Raw genomic sequence first — 12,858 nt, 5'->3', positions numbered from 1 at the left:
AGCAGAACCCAGGTGCTGGAGAGAGGAGCATTAGGACAACACACAAATTATTTTGACCATTGCTGTATTGGGAAAAGTTGCATATAATGGAGTATTCAGTATCTCATCCACTGAGCTAGTACCAAGTCAGACCATGGTTACTGTCAGAAATCTGTCACTGTGTCATTTCAGCGGGTTCTTGATTAAGAAAGAACTTGCAATAATATCGTGTCTTTCACAACCTCAGGATGTTCCAAAGGGGCTTTCATCCAATAAAGTACTTTTTAAGTGCAGTCACTGTTTTAATATAGAGAAACGCGCCAGTCAAATTTTGCACAGCAAGCTCCCACAAACAGCAATGTGATAATGACCAGATAATCTGTTTTAGTGATGTTGATTGAGGGATAAATATTGGCCAGGATACCGGGGATAACTCCCCTGCTCTTCTTCGAAATAGTGCCATGGGATCTTTTACATCCACCCAAGGGAGCAGACGGGGCCTCGGTTTAATGCCTCATCCGAAAGACGGCAGATCCAACGTCACTCCCTCAGCACTGCACTGGAGTGTCAGCCTGGATCATGTATTGAATTCTCTGGAGTGGGTCCTGAACCTTGACCTTCTGACTCAGAGGTGAGAGTGCATTGGCTGACGCCAAAGATCTGCTTGAGAGATGCCGCTGCAGTCTGTCCAGAAAATGGGGGGTGTGGAGAGAGAAGAGACCGCAAAGGGGTAGCGGGTCAATATGAGGACTACAGCCATTTGTAGCGTTCAATCTGTCGTTCAGATAAATGTGCGTCAAATAAATGCATTAACCCTGAAGCTTGATAGCTTTCCTTTTCAGCCGTAACATTAACAATAGCATGTGTTCAGTCAACTTCAAAATAACGATTAATAACTATAACAATTCTTTGTAACCAATTTTTACTGAGAGCAACTCTAATTTACAATTTTCTAGCATTTTCTAGAATCCATTTTATTGTCTAAAGGAGCCAATATTCTCAGTGTTACAGAATCTGCAGAAAGGCTTGTTATCCTCAAGCTCACCTGTAGGGGGAGCAGGTGCTCTGCGAGAGGAGCCAGTCGGATCCTCATCACTGGTCCAGCCATCAGAACTGTATCTCTCCTCCTCATCCCTTCCCTCATCTTCATACCTATCACGAATGTATAACTCTGCTCCTGAGTGACTCTGGTGGCATTTCGCTGAGCTTTAAAACAGGAGAAAAACAAATGGCTGGCTTCCCTGTGTTTAGTGCATACAAAGTTCATAACTTACTGATCCTGTAACGGTTTTGAAATCGATTAAGGTTTGTTTTTTGCAAGACAGATTGCTGGAATAGAACTAAATTCCTACTGCATTGAGATGGTGCCTTATATAATCATTTAAAACCATGTATGTAACAGAATAGCACAGCCTGCAGTTTTCAGTAAAACAAAAAGTGATCAGGAAACTATCGGATTATCAGAAAACTGGTTCACTCAACAACAACAACTTGTATTTATATAGCGCCTTTAACGTAGTGAAACGTCCCAAGGCGCTTCACAGGAGTATTATGCGATAAAAATTTGAACCGAGCCGCATAAGTAGAAATTAGCGCAGGTGATCAAAAGCTTGGTCAAAGAGGTAGGTTTTAAGGAGCATCTTGAAGGAGGAAAGAGAGGTAGAGAGGTGGAGAGGTTTAGGGAGGGAGTTCCAGAGCTTGGGGCCCAGGCAACAGGATGCACGGCCACCAATGGTTGAGTGATTATAATCAGAGAAGTGCAGACATTTTGGGGGGGGTTGTGGGGCTGGAGGAGATTACAGAGATAGGGAGGAGCGAGGCCATGGAGGGATTTGAAAAGTAGGAGATGTCAGCGCCGCCACTAACTCCCGTGCAATTTCACAGGTGCCGCTAGCGCGCCCCCTCCCCCTCCCCCACCCCATCCCGGGCGAAAATAGGTTTGTGCCCATTAGCGCCCCCCAGAGGCACTAACAGGAGGTGCACAACAGGTGAATTCCGCCCCCATAGAATCTTACAGCACAGAAGGAGGTCATTCGGCCCACTGTGCCTGTTTGAATTTTCTCCCGAAGACGCTGATTGATGAAAGAGAGCAGGTTCGACAGGTCAGCCACTCTCTGGTACCTTTCCCAAAAAGCCAGTCTTCAATCGTGAGTCCAGCCCCGAGTGCGGACACACCGTTTGATTGTGAAAAAGACTTGCATTTATGTAGCACCTTTCACGACCACCGGATGTCCCATAAGCGATTTACAGCCAATGAGGTATTTGAGAAGTACACTCACTGTTTCTAATGTAGGAAATGCAGCAACCAATTTGCACACAGCAGGGTTATTAAAGCTGAACCCAATCTTGTCCATCCCCTGACCTCTGAGCACTCACACTTTCCGTAAGGAATGACCAGATAGCAATCAGGAGCAGGAACTTTGGCTGACGTTTCCATTCCCAGTCTGGGCAAATCAAACTCAGCAACGACATCGTCGCTACCCTGGCTGAGATCAGCCGACATAGCACTGACCACTGAGCAAACCTCGGGCCTGCCTGGTCTGGCTGGCTAGTTCCTCACTCGATGGTGCATTAGAGCAAGGAGCAACAGTAAATACTGTGTCTACAAGAGCAGGTCCGAGGCTGATATTCTGCAGTAAGTGACTCACCTCCACAAGTCAGGAGTGTGATGGAATACTCTCCACTTGCCTGGATGAGCGCAACTCCAACAACACTCAGGAAGTTCGACACCATCCAGGACAAAGCAGCCCGCTTGATTGGCACCCCATCCACCACCTTAAACATTCACTCCCTCCACCACCGGCGCACCGTGGCTGCAGTGTGCACCATCTACAAGATGCACTGCAGCAACTCGCCAAGGCTTCTTCGGCAGCACCTCCCAACCTCTACCACCTAGAAGGACAAGGGCAGCAGACGTATGGGAGCACCATCACCTCCACATTCCCCTCAAAGTTACACACCATCCTGACTTGGAAATATATCGGCCGTTCCTTCATCGTTGTTGGTTCAAAATCCTGGACCTCGCTCCCGAACAGCACTGTGGGAGCACCTTCACCACACGGACTGCAGCGATTCAAGAAGGCGGCTCACCACCACTTTCTCAAGGGGCAATTAGGGACGGGCAATAAATGCTGGCATTCCCAGCGATACCCACATCCCACGAATGAAAAAAAATATATCAGTGTCCTTTAGTGACATTTTCAAACATCACAGATCAGATTACGGAATAAATCGTCATTTTTTGTTTACCAGTCAGTGCTGCGTTTGAAGCTCTGTGCGGCATCGAGGTTGGGTTTTCCGTTCTGCTCGTGAGTGGAATGCGTCAGATGAAAGCCATTATTCCCGGCACACTGCGAAGTGGCAGAAGAAGAGGGATGATAAAGTGCCGACAGGCGGTCGTTGAGCTGATGCGCCGCGCAGAGAAGTACAGATGTGACTATATTCCCCAGCTGGGAACGTTCGCCGCCAAAAGCTTTAGAAATTTGAAACTAGGGGGAATCGATTGCTAACTTATAGGGGAACCTCGCTAAATGGAACATGTGAGAGACCGCGTCCATTCTGCTACCCACACTCCTCTCTGGTGCGGCCGCAAGTGTGTCGTCTTCCCTAAATTACGAAATAAGGAGAAACCGTTTCCATTGGCATGAGGGTCGGTAACCAAAGGACACGGATTTGAACTAACTGGCAAAAGAAACAGAGCTGAGTTGAGTAGCATGCTTTTTTTTAAACACAGTGACTTGTTATGATCTGGATTGCACTGCCTGAAAGGGTTTAGAAAGCGGCCTAGTTTACATATTTTTAAAAGGTATTTATTTGCTCATGGGATGTGTGCATTTATTGCCCATCCCAAATTGCTCTCGAGAAGGTGGTGGTGAGCCACCTTCTTGAACCGCGACAGTCCTTGTGGTGAAGGTACTCCCACAGTGCTGACTTTGTCAGAGCGGTTTGGTACATTTCAGAGGGCAGTTAAGAGTCAACCACATTGCTGTGGGTCTGGAGTCACATGTAGGCCAGAACGGGTAAGGACGGCAGATTTCCTTCCCTAAAGGACATTAGTGAACCAGATGGGGTTTTCCAACAATCCTTTAGTTTCATGGCTGCCATTACTGATACCAGCTTTTTCATTCCAAATTTAATTATTAAACTGAATTTAAATTCCCCAGCTGCCATGGTGGGTTTTGAACTCACGTCTCCAGACCCTTAGTCCAGGCCTCTGGAGTACTCGTCCAGTGACATAACCACTATGCTAATATGCCAATATGCAAACTAAACTTGCTTATATATGCTTTATTTATTCTCCTTTTAGCTTAACATGTCTAAAACAGACAGGATTTATGAAAAGACTTTTAGGAAAATAAGGTTGTTATCTAATTAACTCTGCATATGCAAATGATGACAAATTTAATATGCTGCTTCCAGCAGCATCTTAAAGATGCAAATCATTTTATGTGTTAATGAAAATTTGGCAGTGTTTGTCACATCTGTACTCCTCCTATTCCAATCAGGTGGCGTTTTACACAGCAAACGAAAAGGATTATCTGTAAACTACTGCGCATCTCTTCAGTGGCGCCCAGGGTCACCTCTAACAACACATTGCTCTTGTACATGAGTAATCACAAATGTTACTGCAGCTGGAGAGAGTGAATGGCAGTTCCTTATTCTCTACACTCGCCACGAATTACAGCTAGCCCGAGTGTGGAGGGTTTGCCTGAATTCAAATAATGAAGAAGGCCCGACAGTTTGGACCCACAATCCTCAGCCACCCAACACTGGTCCAGGAAGGCATAGAAACATAGAAACATAGAAAATAGGTGCAGGAGTAGGCCATTCGGCCCTTCGAGCCTGCACCACCATTCAATAAGATCATGGCTGATCATTCCCTCAGTACCCCTTTCCTGCTTTCTCTCCATACCCCTTGATCCCTTTAGCCATAAGGGCCATATCTAACTCCCTCTTGAGTATATCCAATGAACTGGCATCAACAACTCTCTGCGGTAGGGAATTCCACAGGTTAACAACTCTGAGTGAAGAAGTTTCTCCTCATCTCAGTCCTAAATGGCCTACCCCTTATCCTAAGACTGTGTCCCCTGGTTCTGGACTTCCCCATTATTGGGAACATTCTTCCCGCATCTAACCCATCCAGTCCCGTCAGAAACTATAAGTTTCTATGAGATCCCCTCTCATCCTTCTAAACTCTAGTGTATAAAGGCCCAGTTGATCCAGTCTCCCCTCATATGTCAGTCCTGTCATCCTGGGAATCAGTCTGGTGAACCTTCGCTGCACTCCTTCAATAGCAAGAACGTCCTTCCTCAGATTAGGAGACCAAAACTGAACACAATATTCCAGGTGAAGCCTCACCAAGGCCCTGTTCAACTGCAGTAAGACCTCCCTGCTCCTATACTCAAATCCCCTAGCTATGAAGGCCAACATACCATATGCCTTCTTCACCGCTTGCTGTATCTGCATGCCAACTTTCAATGACTGATGAACCATGACACCCAGGTCTAGTTGCACCTCCCCCTTTCCTAATCTGCCGCCATTCAGATAATATTCTGCCATCGTGTTTTTGCTCCCAAAGTGGATAACCTCACATTTATCCACATTATACTGCATCTGCCATGCAGTTGCCCACTCACCTAACCTGTCCAAATCACCTTGCAGCCTTTTAGCATCCTCCTCATAGCTCACACCGCCACCCAGTTTAGTGTCATCTGCAAACTTGGAGGTATTACACTCAATTCCTTCATCTAAATCATTAAGATATATTGTAAAGAGCTGGGGTCCCAGCACTGAGCTCTGCGGCACCCCACTAGTCACTGCCTGCCATTCTGAAAAGGACCCGTTTATCCCGACTCTCTGCTTCCTGCCTGCCAACCAACTCTCTAGCCACGTCAGTACATTACCCCCAATACCATGTGCTTTGATTTTACACACCAATCTCTTGTGTGGGACCTTGTCAAAAGCCTTTTGAAAGTCCAAATACACCACATCCACTGGTTCTCTCTTGTCCACTCTACTAGTTACATCCTCAAAAAATTCCAGAAGATTTGTCAAGCATGATTTCCCTTTCATAAATCCATGCTGACTTGGATCGATCCTGTCACTGCTTTCCAAATGCGCTGCTATTTCATCTTTAATAATTGATTCCAACATTTTCCCTACTGCTGATGTCAGGCTAACCGGTCTATAATTACCCGTTTTCTCTCTCCCTCCTTTTTTAAAAAGTGGTGTTACATTAGCTACCCTCCTGTCCATAGGAACTGATCCAGAGTCGATAGACTGTTGGAAAATGATCACCAATGCATCCACTATTTATATGGCCACTTCGTTAAGTACTCTGGGATGTAGTCTACCAGGCCCTGGGGATTTATTGGGCTTCAATCCCAACACAATTTCCCACTTTATAAGGATATCCTTTAGTTCCTCCTTCTCACTAGACCCTCGGTCCCCTTGTACATCCGGAAGGTTATTTGTGTCTTCCTTCGTGAAAACAGAACCAAAGTATTTATTTAACTGATCCGCCATTTCTTTGTTCCCCATTATAAATTCACCTGAATCTGACTGCAAGGGACCTACGTTTGTTTTCACTAATCTTTTTCTCTTCACATAGAAACATAGAAACATAGAAACTAGGTGCAGGAGCAGGCCATTCAGCCCTTCTAGCCTGCACCGCCATTCAATGAGTTCATGGCTGAACATGAAACTTCAGTACCCCCTTCCTGCTTTCTCGCCATACCCCTTGATTCCCCGAGTAGTAAGGACTTCATCTAACTCCCTTTTGAATATATTTAGTGAATTGGCCTCAACTACTTTCTGTGGTAGAGAATTCCACAGGTTCACCACTCTCTGGGTGAAGAAGTTTCTCCTCATCTCGGTCCTAAATGGCTTACCCCTTATCCTTAGACTGTGACCCCTGGTTCTGGACTTCCCCAACATTGGGAACATTCTTCCTGCATCCAACCTGTCCAAACCCGTCAGAATTTTAAACGTTTCTATGAGGTCCCCTCTCACTCTTCTGAACTCCAGTGAATACAAGCCCAGTTGATCCAATCTTTCTTGATAGGTCAGTCCCACCATCCCGGGAATCAGTCTGGTGAATCTTCGCTGCACTCCCTCAATAGCAAGAACGTCCTTCCTCAAGTTAGGAGACCAAAACTGTACACAATACTCCAGGTGTGACCTCACCAAGGCCCTATACATCTGTAGCAACACCTCCCTGCCCCTGTACTCAAATCCCCTCGCTATGAAGGCCAACATGCCATTTGCTTTCTTAACCGCCTGCTGTACCTGCATGCCAACCTTCAATGACTGATGTACCATGACACCCAGGTCTCACTGCACCTTCCCCCTTCCTAATCTGTCACCATTCAGATAATAGTCTGTCTCTCTGTTTTTACCACCAAAGTGGATAACCTATTTATAGAAGCTTTTGCAGTCAGTTTTTATGTTCCCAGCAAGCTTCCGCTCCTACTCTATTTTCCCCCTCCTAATTAAACCCTTTGTCCTCCTCTGCTGTATTACAAAATTCGCTCAGTTCTCAGGTTTGCTGCTAGTTCTGGCCAATGTATATGCCTCTTCCTTGGATTTAACACTATCCTTAATTTTCCTTGTTAGCCACGGTTGAGACCAGCATGTCAGAGACCGGAGGTCCGATGAAGTAGGATGGGACCTGCTTGCGACCAACCTGCACAGGGGGTGGGTGGAACTCGTGCCCGCCCGACTCATGTGTCCTGACATCAGAGGGAGTGGGCTGGGGGGAGGGAATTCCCAATGCTGGGAATTTCCCCGACCCAAGCCTCCCTACTGCTGAGAAACCCGGACCCCGAGATGAACCTGGTGCACAGATCAGCTCAACAGATTTTTGGGCACTAAATGAATCAACAACAACAAAAACTTATATTTATATAGCGCCTTTAATGTAGTGAAATGTGCCAAGGCGCTTCACAGGAGTATTATGAGACAAGAAATTTGACACCAAGCCGCATAAGGAGAAATTAGCGCAGGAAGCTTGGTCAAAGAGGTAGGTTTTAAGGAGTGTCTTGAAGGAGGGAAGAGAGGTAGAGAGGCGGAGAGGTTTAGGGAGGGAGTTCCAGAACTTGGGGCCCAGGCACCAGAAGGCACGGCCACCAATGGTTGAGCGATTATAATCGATTATACAGCAGAATTAGAGGAACGCAGACATCTCGGGGGGGGGGGGGGCTTGTGGGGCTGGAGGAGATTACGGAGATAGGGAGGGGGCGAGGCGATGGAGGGATTTGAAAACAAAGATGAGAATTTTGAAATCGAGGCGTTGCTTAACTGGGAGCCAATGTAGGTCAGCGAGCACAGGGGTGATGGGTGAGCGGGGCTTGGTGCGAGTTAGGACATGGGCAGCCGAGTTTTAGATCACCTTATGTAGGGTAGAATGTGGGAGGCCAGCCAGGAGTGCATTGGAATAGTCAAGTCTAGAGGTAACAAAGGCATGGATGAGGGCTTCAGCAGCGGATGAGCTGAGGCAAGGTTAGAGATGGGTGATGTTAAGGAGGTGGAAATAGGCGGTCTAAGTTATGCTGCAGATATGTGTTCGACAGCTCATTTCAGGGTCAAGGGATATAGGGATCAGGCAGGAAAGTGGGGTTGAGGTCGAAGATCAGCCATGAACATGTTGAATGGCGGAGCAGGCTCGAGGTGCCATATGGCCTACTCTTGCTCCTAATTCTTACATGGAGCATTTGGCAATTCCAGGCCTGAATTACCCTAAAAATTGTGCCTAATCGAATTGGCCCTCCTGTAATTGCCAAGTTACCTGTGCACCAATGAAAGGGTCCCACCAACGACTCCCACAAGTGGCCATCCATGGACCTATTACCTCCGCACCACCCTCCTGTAGCAAGGTGCACCCAAATGGGTGCGGGTGTCTGCTGTGGGTGTCACCTTAAGTGGTCCTGCCACTGACCCTGGAAACTCTGGCAGGGTCAGGGGCAGAGGTCACCGGTGACCGCTGCAGTACATTGGCGTTGGCTGAGTGGGGCTGAGAGCTCTCGGCCCCTCGAGCCTTTGACCTGTAGGTTTCCCCTTACCTCACAGGAATCTCCAGCGACTCCGCACGGGTGTTCAGTATCAAGTACTTGTGGCTTGTGCTGTCGGAATTGTACCTCTGGCAAGTAAGTAATAAAACTACATTAGCATCAAATATTTACACAAATCTATCTGGTGTATGATTACAGAGTTCAAAATAACACTGCAGGAGATAGCATGAACACTGTCATCTTTAAAAAATTCCAACTGATAAATCTTTCTTCTCTTCAGTATGAAATAAGAAATTACAACTGATGAAAATGCTCAGTTAAAAGAAAAAAAGACTTGCATTTATATAACGCATTTCATGACCACTGGATGTCCCAAAGCACTTTACAGCCAATGATATACTTTTGGAGTGTAGTCACTGTTGTAATGTAAGAAAGGTGGCAGCCAATTTGCGCACAGCAAGCTCCCACAAACAGCAATGTGATAATGACCAGATCATCTTAGTAATGTGGGTTGAGGGATAATTATTGGCCAGGACACTGGGGATAACTCCCCTGCCCTTCTTCGAAATAGTGCCATGGGATCTTTTACATCCACCTGAGAGAGCAGACAGGGCCTCAGTTTATCGTCTCATCTGAAAAACGGCATCTCCGACAGTGCAGCGCTCCTTCATCACTGCACTGAAGCGTCAGCCTAAATTTTTGTGCTCAAGTTCCTGGAGTGGGACTTGAACCTACAACCTCTGACCTAGAGGCGAGGGTGCTACCAGCTGAACCACTGTAGATTAGCAGTGGCAGATGCTAAGGTGATGGTTTTTGACTAGCATACAAAGCAGACCAATCAGTCGCAAAAGAATCGGTGACGTCAGGAGCTCCAAGCAATAGAACACGAAGGGTTAGAAATTGCGTGGCGCCCTGTTTAGGATGATAACTTATGTGGGAGTGCCGGGCACTACACAAGTGAAGCCGACGCGAAGTTCTGGTTTAGCGCTCCAGGAAGGAAGTGCGGCGGTAAATCAAGCATTGCCACTTCACTAGGGGCGCTAAAATCGGCAAGAGGAGCGGTGATGGCAGAGCGCTGCGCAATTGCTGAAAGTTATCGTTTTGGAACACAAGATCAGTTAAATGACAAGAGTATCAGTAAGTACATTGTAGCTTTGAAGAAACTATTCATTCACTCTCTGGCCAAGGTAACAGCGCACTGAAGTCATGCTATTGATGTCTGGGACAACACATTGCTCAAAGTTGTCTATATGTGAAGGCAGAGTGTTTCTTCTGCAAGAAAATTGGGCATCTTGCAAAAGCATGCCGACTAAAGAGTGAACCGACTTTCAAGGCTATAAGTAGAAATCCCCAGAGACTACATAGCATGGAAGAAAAGCAACAGGATGAGGAGATACACATCATCAGGAGCACAAGGGTACCTAACAATGATTCTCAAAGTTTCGTCATCCAAGTAGACATTGCAGGAACTGTGATACCCTGGTGACACTGGTGCATCTGTGAGCATAGGATTGGAATCACAATATCAAAACAAGTTGAGTCAAAGATAGAGCTGTGAGGCTACAGGAGAGCAAATCCCTGTGGTAGGATGTATCACCGTTCCGGTGAAATACAAGGATCAGTTTCAGAGCTTGCCTCTCTTCGTAGTGGCAGGAGACAAGCCTGCCTTAATCGGTAGAAATTGGTTGGGACCAATGAAGCTGGATTGGAATGAGATTTTTCGTGTTGAAACGAGATTTGCATTGAAGCATGAGGTCATCAAACAGTATCCCAAGGTGTTCCGCGAAACAGGCAGTCCAATCCAAGGTTTCAAGGCGAGTGTCAGGGTACAGAAGAATGCTGGACCAGTTTACTGCAAGCCACATTCCGTACCATATGCACTCAAGGAGAAAGTTGACCAAGAACTCAAAAGACTAGAGATGATTATTATCACTAAGATAGATCTTATGTAATTGGGCTACACTCATTGTTGTTGTACCAGTCCAGTGGAAGTGGTCAGAAGAATTCATTCAAAGAATGTAAAAGCCAGTTGGTAGAGAGTACCATGTTAGTTCACTATGATGTATCTAAGGCGATCAAGCTAGCATGTGACGCCTCCACTTATGGAATTAGGGCAGTGACCTTTCATGTATCACATAGTGGGGAGGAGAGACCAATTGCTTTTGCTTCACGCACTCTCAGTGCTAGTGAGCGTAATTATTCGCAAATCGAAAGGGAAGCTCTGGCATTAATTTTTGGGGCCAAGAAGTTCCACAAATACTTTATGGCCATAAGTTTACCATCGTTATGGACCATAAGCCCCTGACAGCAATCCTCCATCAAAAATCTCCAGTTTCAACATTAGCTGCAGCTCGAATGCAGAGATGGACTTTGATTTTGTCAGCATATACATATGACATTGAGTGCAGACGATCAGCTAATCACAATATTGCTGATGCTATGTCCAGGTTGCCATCCCCATCACAAGTTATACCCAATAGGGAAGAAGTGTTCTATTTTTCATACATTGATGAATTGCCAGTCACAGCTGAAGAGATTGGTAGAGCAACCAAACGTGACCCAGTTATGTCAAAGGTGTATGATTACATAGCAAATAGCTGGCCAAACCAGGTATCCGAGAAAGATATTCATCCATACTTTGTTCGCAAGAATGAGTTGTCTGTGGATAAAGATTGTATCAAATGAAGTGCAAAAGTAGTGATCCCAAATAAATTCACGTCCAAATTATTAGGAGATCTTCATGACCAGCACCTGGGAATGTGCTTGACCAAGAGTTTTGCACGCAGTTACTTATGGTGGCCAGGTCTAGATAAAGGTATAGAGTGATTGTTAGTCAATGTACAACATGTCAACCGGTAATTAAGAAACCACCATCAGTACCATTATAGCCATGGATATGGCCTCCCAGGGTGTGGGAAAGGTTACATATAGATTTTGCTGAGCTAGAAGGACAGCAATTGCTCATTGTGATTGATAGCCATTCAAAGTGGGTTGAGGTGTTTCTGATGTGGAAATAATAAGTAAAACACTAGACAATTTGAGAAGATTATTTTCTTCATATGGCCCAGAAGAGATTGTATCTGATAATGGGCCACAATTTTGTACAGAAGAATTTGCATAGTTCATGAGCAAAAATGGGGTGAAACATACCAAACTTCCACCCTGCATCAAATGGTGCAGCAGAGCGCACAGTACAAATTGCAAAACGTGCCCTCATCAAGCAAATGCTGTATCCAAATCCAAAGAAATGGCAGTTGTCGTTGGACCACCAATTGGCTAATTCTCTAATTACTTATCATAATATTCCTCATACAACTGCTTGTAGAACACCAGCAGAGTTGGTCCTCAAATGACAGCCACGAACCAGATTCTCGTTGTTAAAGCCAAACTTGGCAAAGTCAGTAGACGGGAAACAATTAAGACAGAAAGAGAATCACGATAGAGGTAGAGCAAGAGAGAGAAATTGTGAAATTGAATCAGAAGGTTAGAGTGAAGAAACATCATCATAAATGGTTAAAGTGGTTACCAGGCAGAGTAGTGAAGATATGAGGTCCTCGCACATATTTGGGCAAGATGTTTGATCATGGACAGGTTAGGTTTGTTCACATTGATCATATTTTACCTACAGATGTGGGTGGAGTTGAAAGTTGGAATGATTCGATTATTTCTGACTCATCAGATAGCCTTGTTACAAGTTGAGTACCAGAAGCAAATTCTACATGAGATGTTCTCGAAACGAGCCTCAAGCGAAAGTCAGAATTTAAGTCCGAGTCCGAGTCAGGCAGGCAAACAGTCCAAAGCTCTAGAGAATTCAAATTTCGATCAAGGGTTAGTTACCCTTGGAGGAAAACTCTCCTCAGGCTCAACCTGG

The 12,858-nt window shown here is 45.7% G+C and overlaps 1 protein-coding gene across 1 annotated transcript in view; it reads right to left on the bottom strand.

The window, feature by feature from the left end:
* ptpn20 (protein tyrosine phosphatase non-receptor type 20) overlaps positions 1–12,858 on the bottom strand; it is a 473,076-nt gene that overhangs the window by 47,071 nt on the left and 413,147 nt on the right. The window contains exons 42-44 of the mRNA XM_070865389.1: positions 9,039–9,115; positions 3,229–3,329; positions 1,025–1,185 (exon numbers count right to left, since the gene is read on the bottom strand). Coding sequence (XP_070721490.1) covers positions 1,025–1,185; positions 3,229–3,329; positions 9,039–9,115 — 339 coding nt within the window. The remainder of the gene's footprint in view (positions 1–1,024; positions 1,186–3,228; positions 3,330–9,038; positions 9,116–12,858) is intronic.

The sequence above is a fragment of the Pristiophorus japonicus genome, chromosome 22 (assembly GCF_044704955.1).
Source record: "Pristiophorus japonicus isolate sPriJap1 chromosome 22, sPriJap1.hap1, whole genome shotgun sequence".
NCBI lineage: Eukaryota > Metazoa > Chordata > Chondrichthyes > Pristiophoridae > Pristiophorus > Pristiophorus japonicus.
The sequence above is the reverse complement of the archived record's forward strand: the minus strand, read 5'-3'. Positions and strand labels throughout refer to the sequence as shown.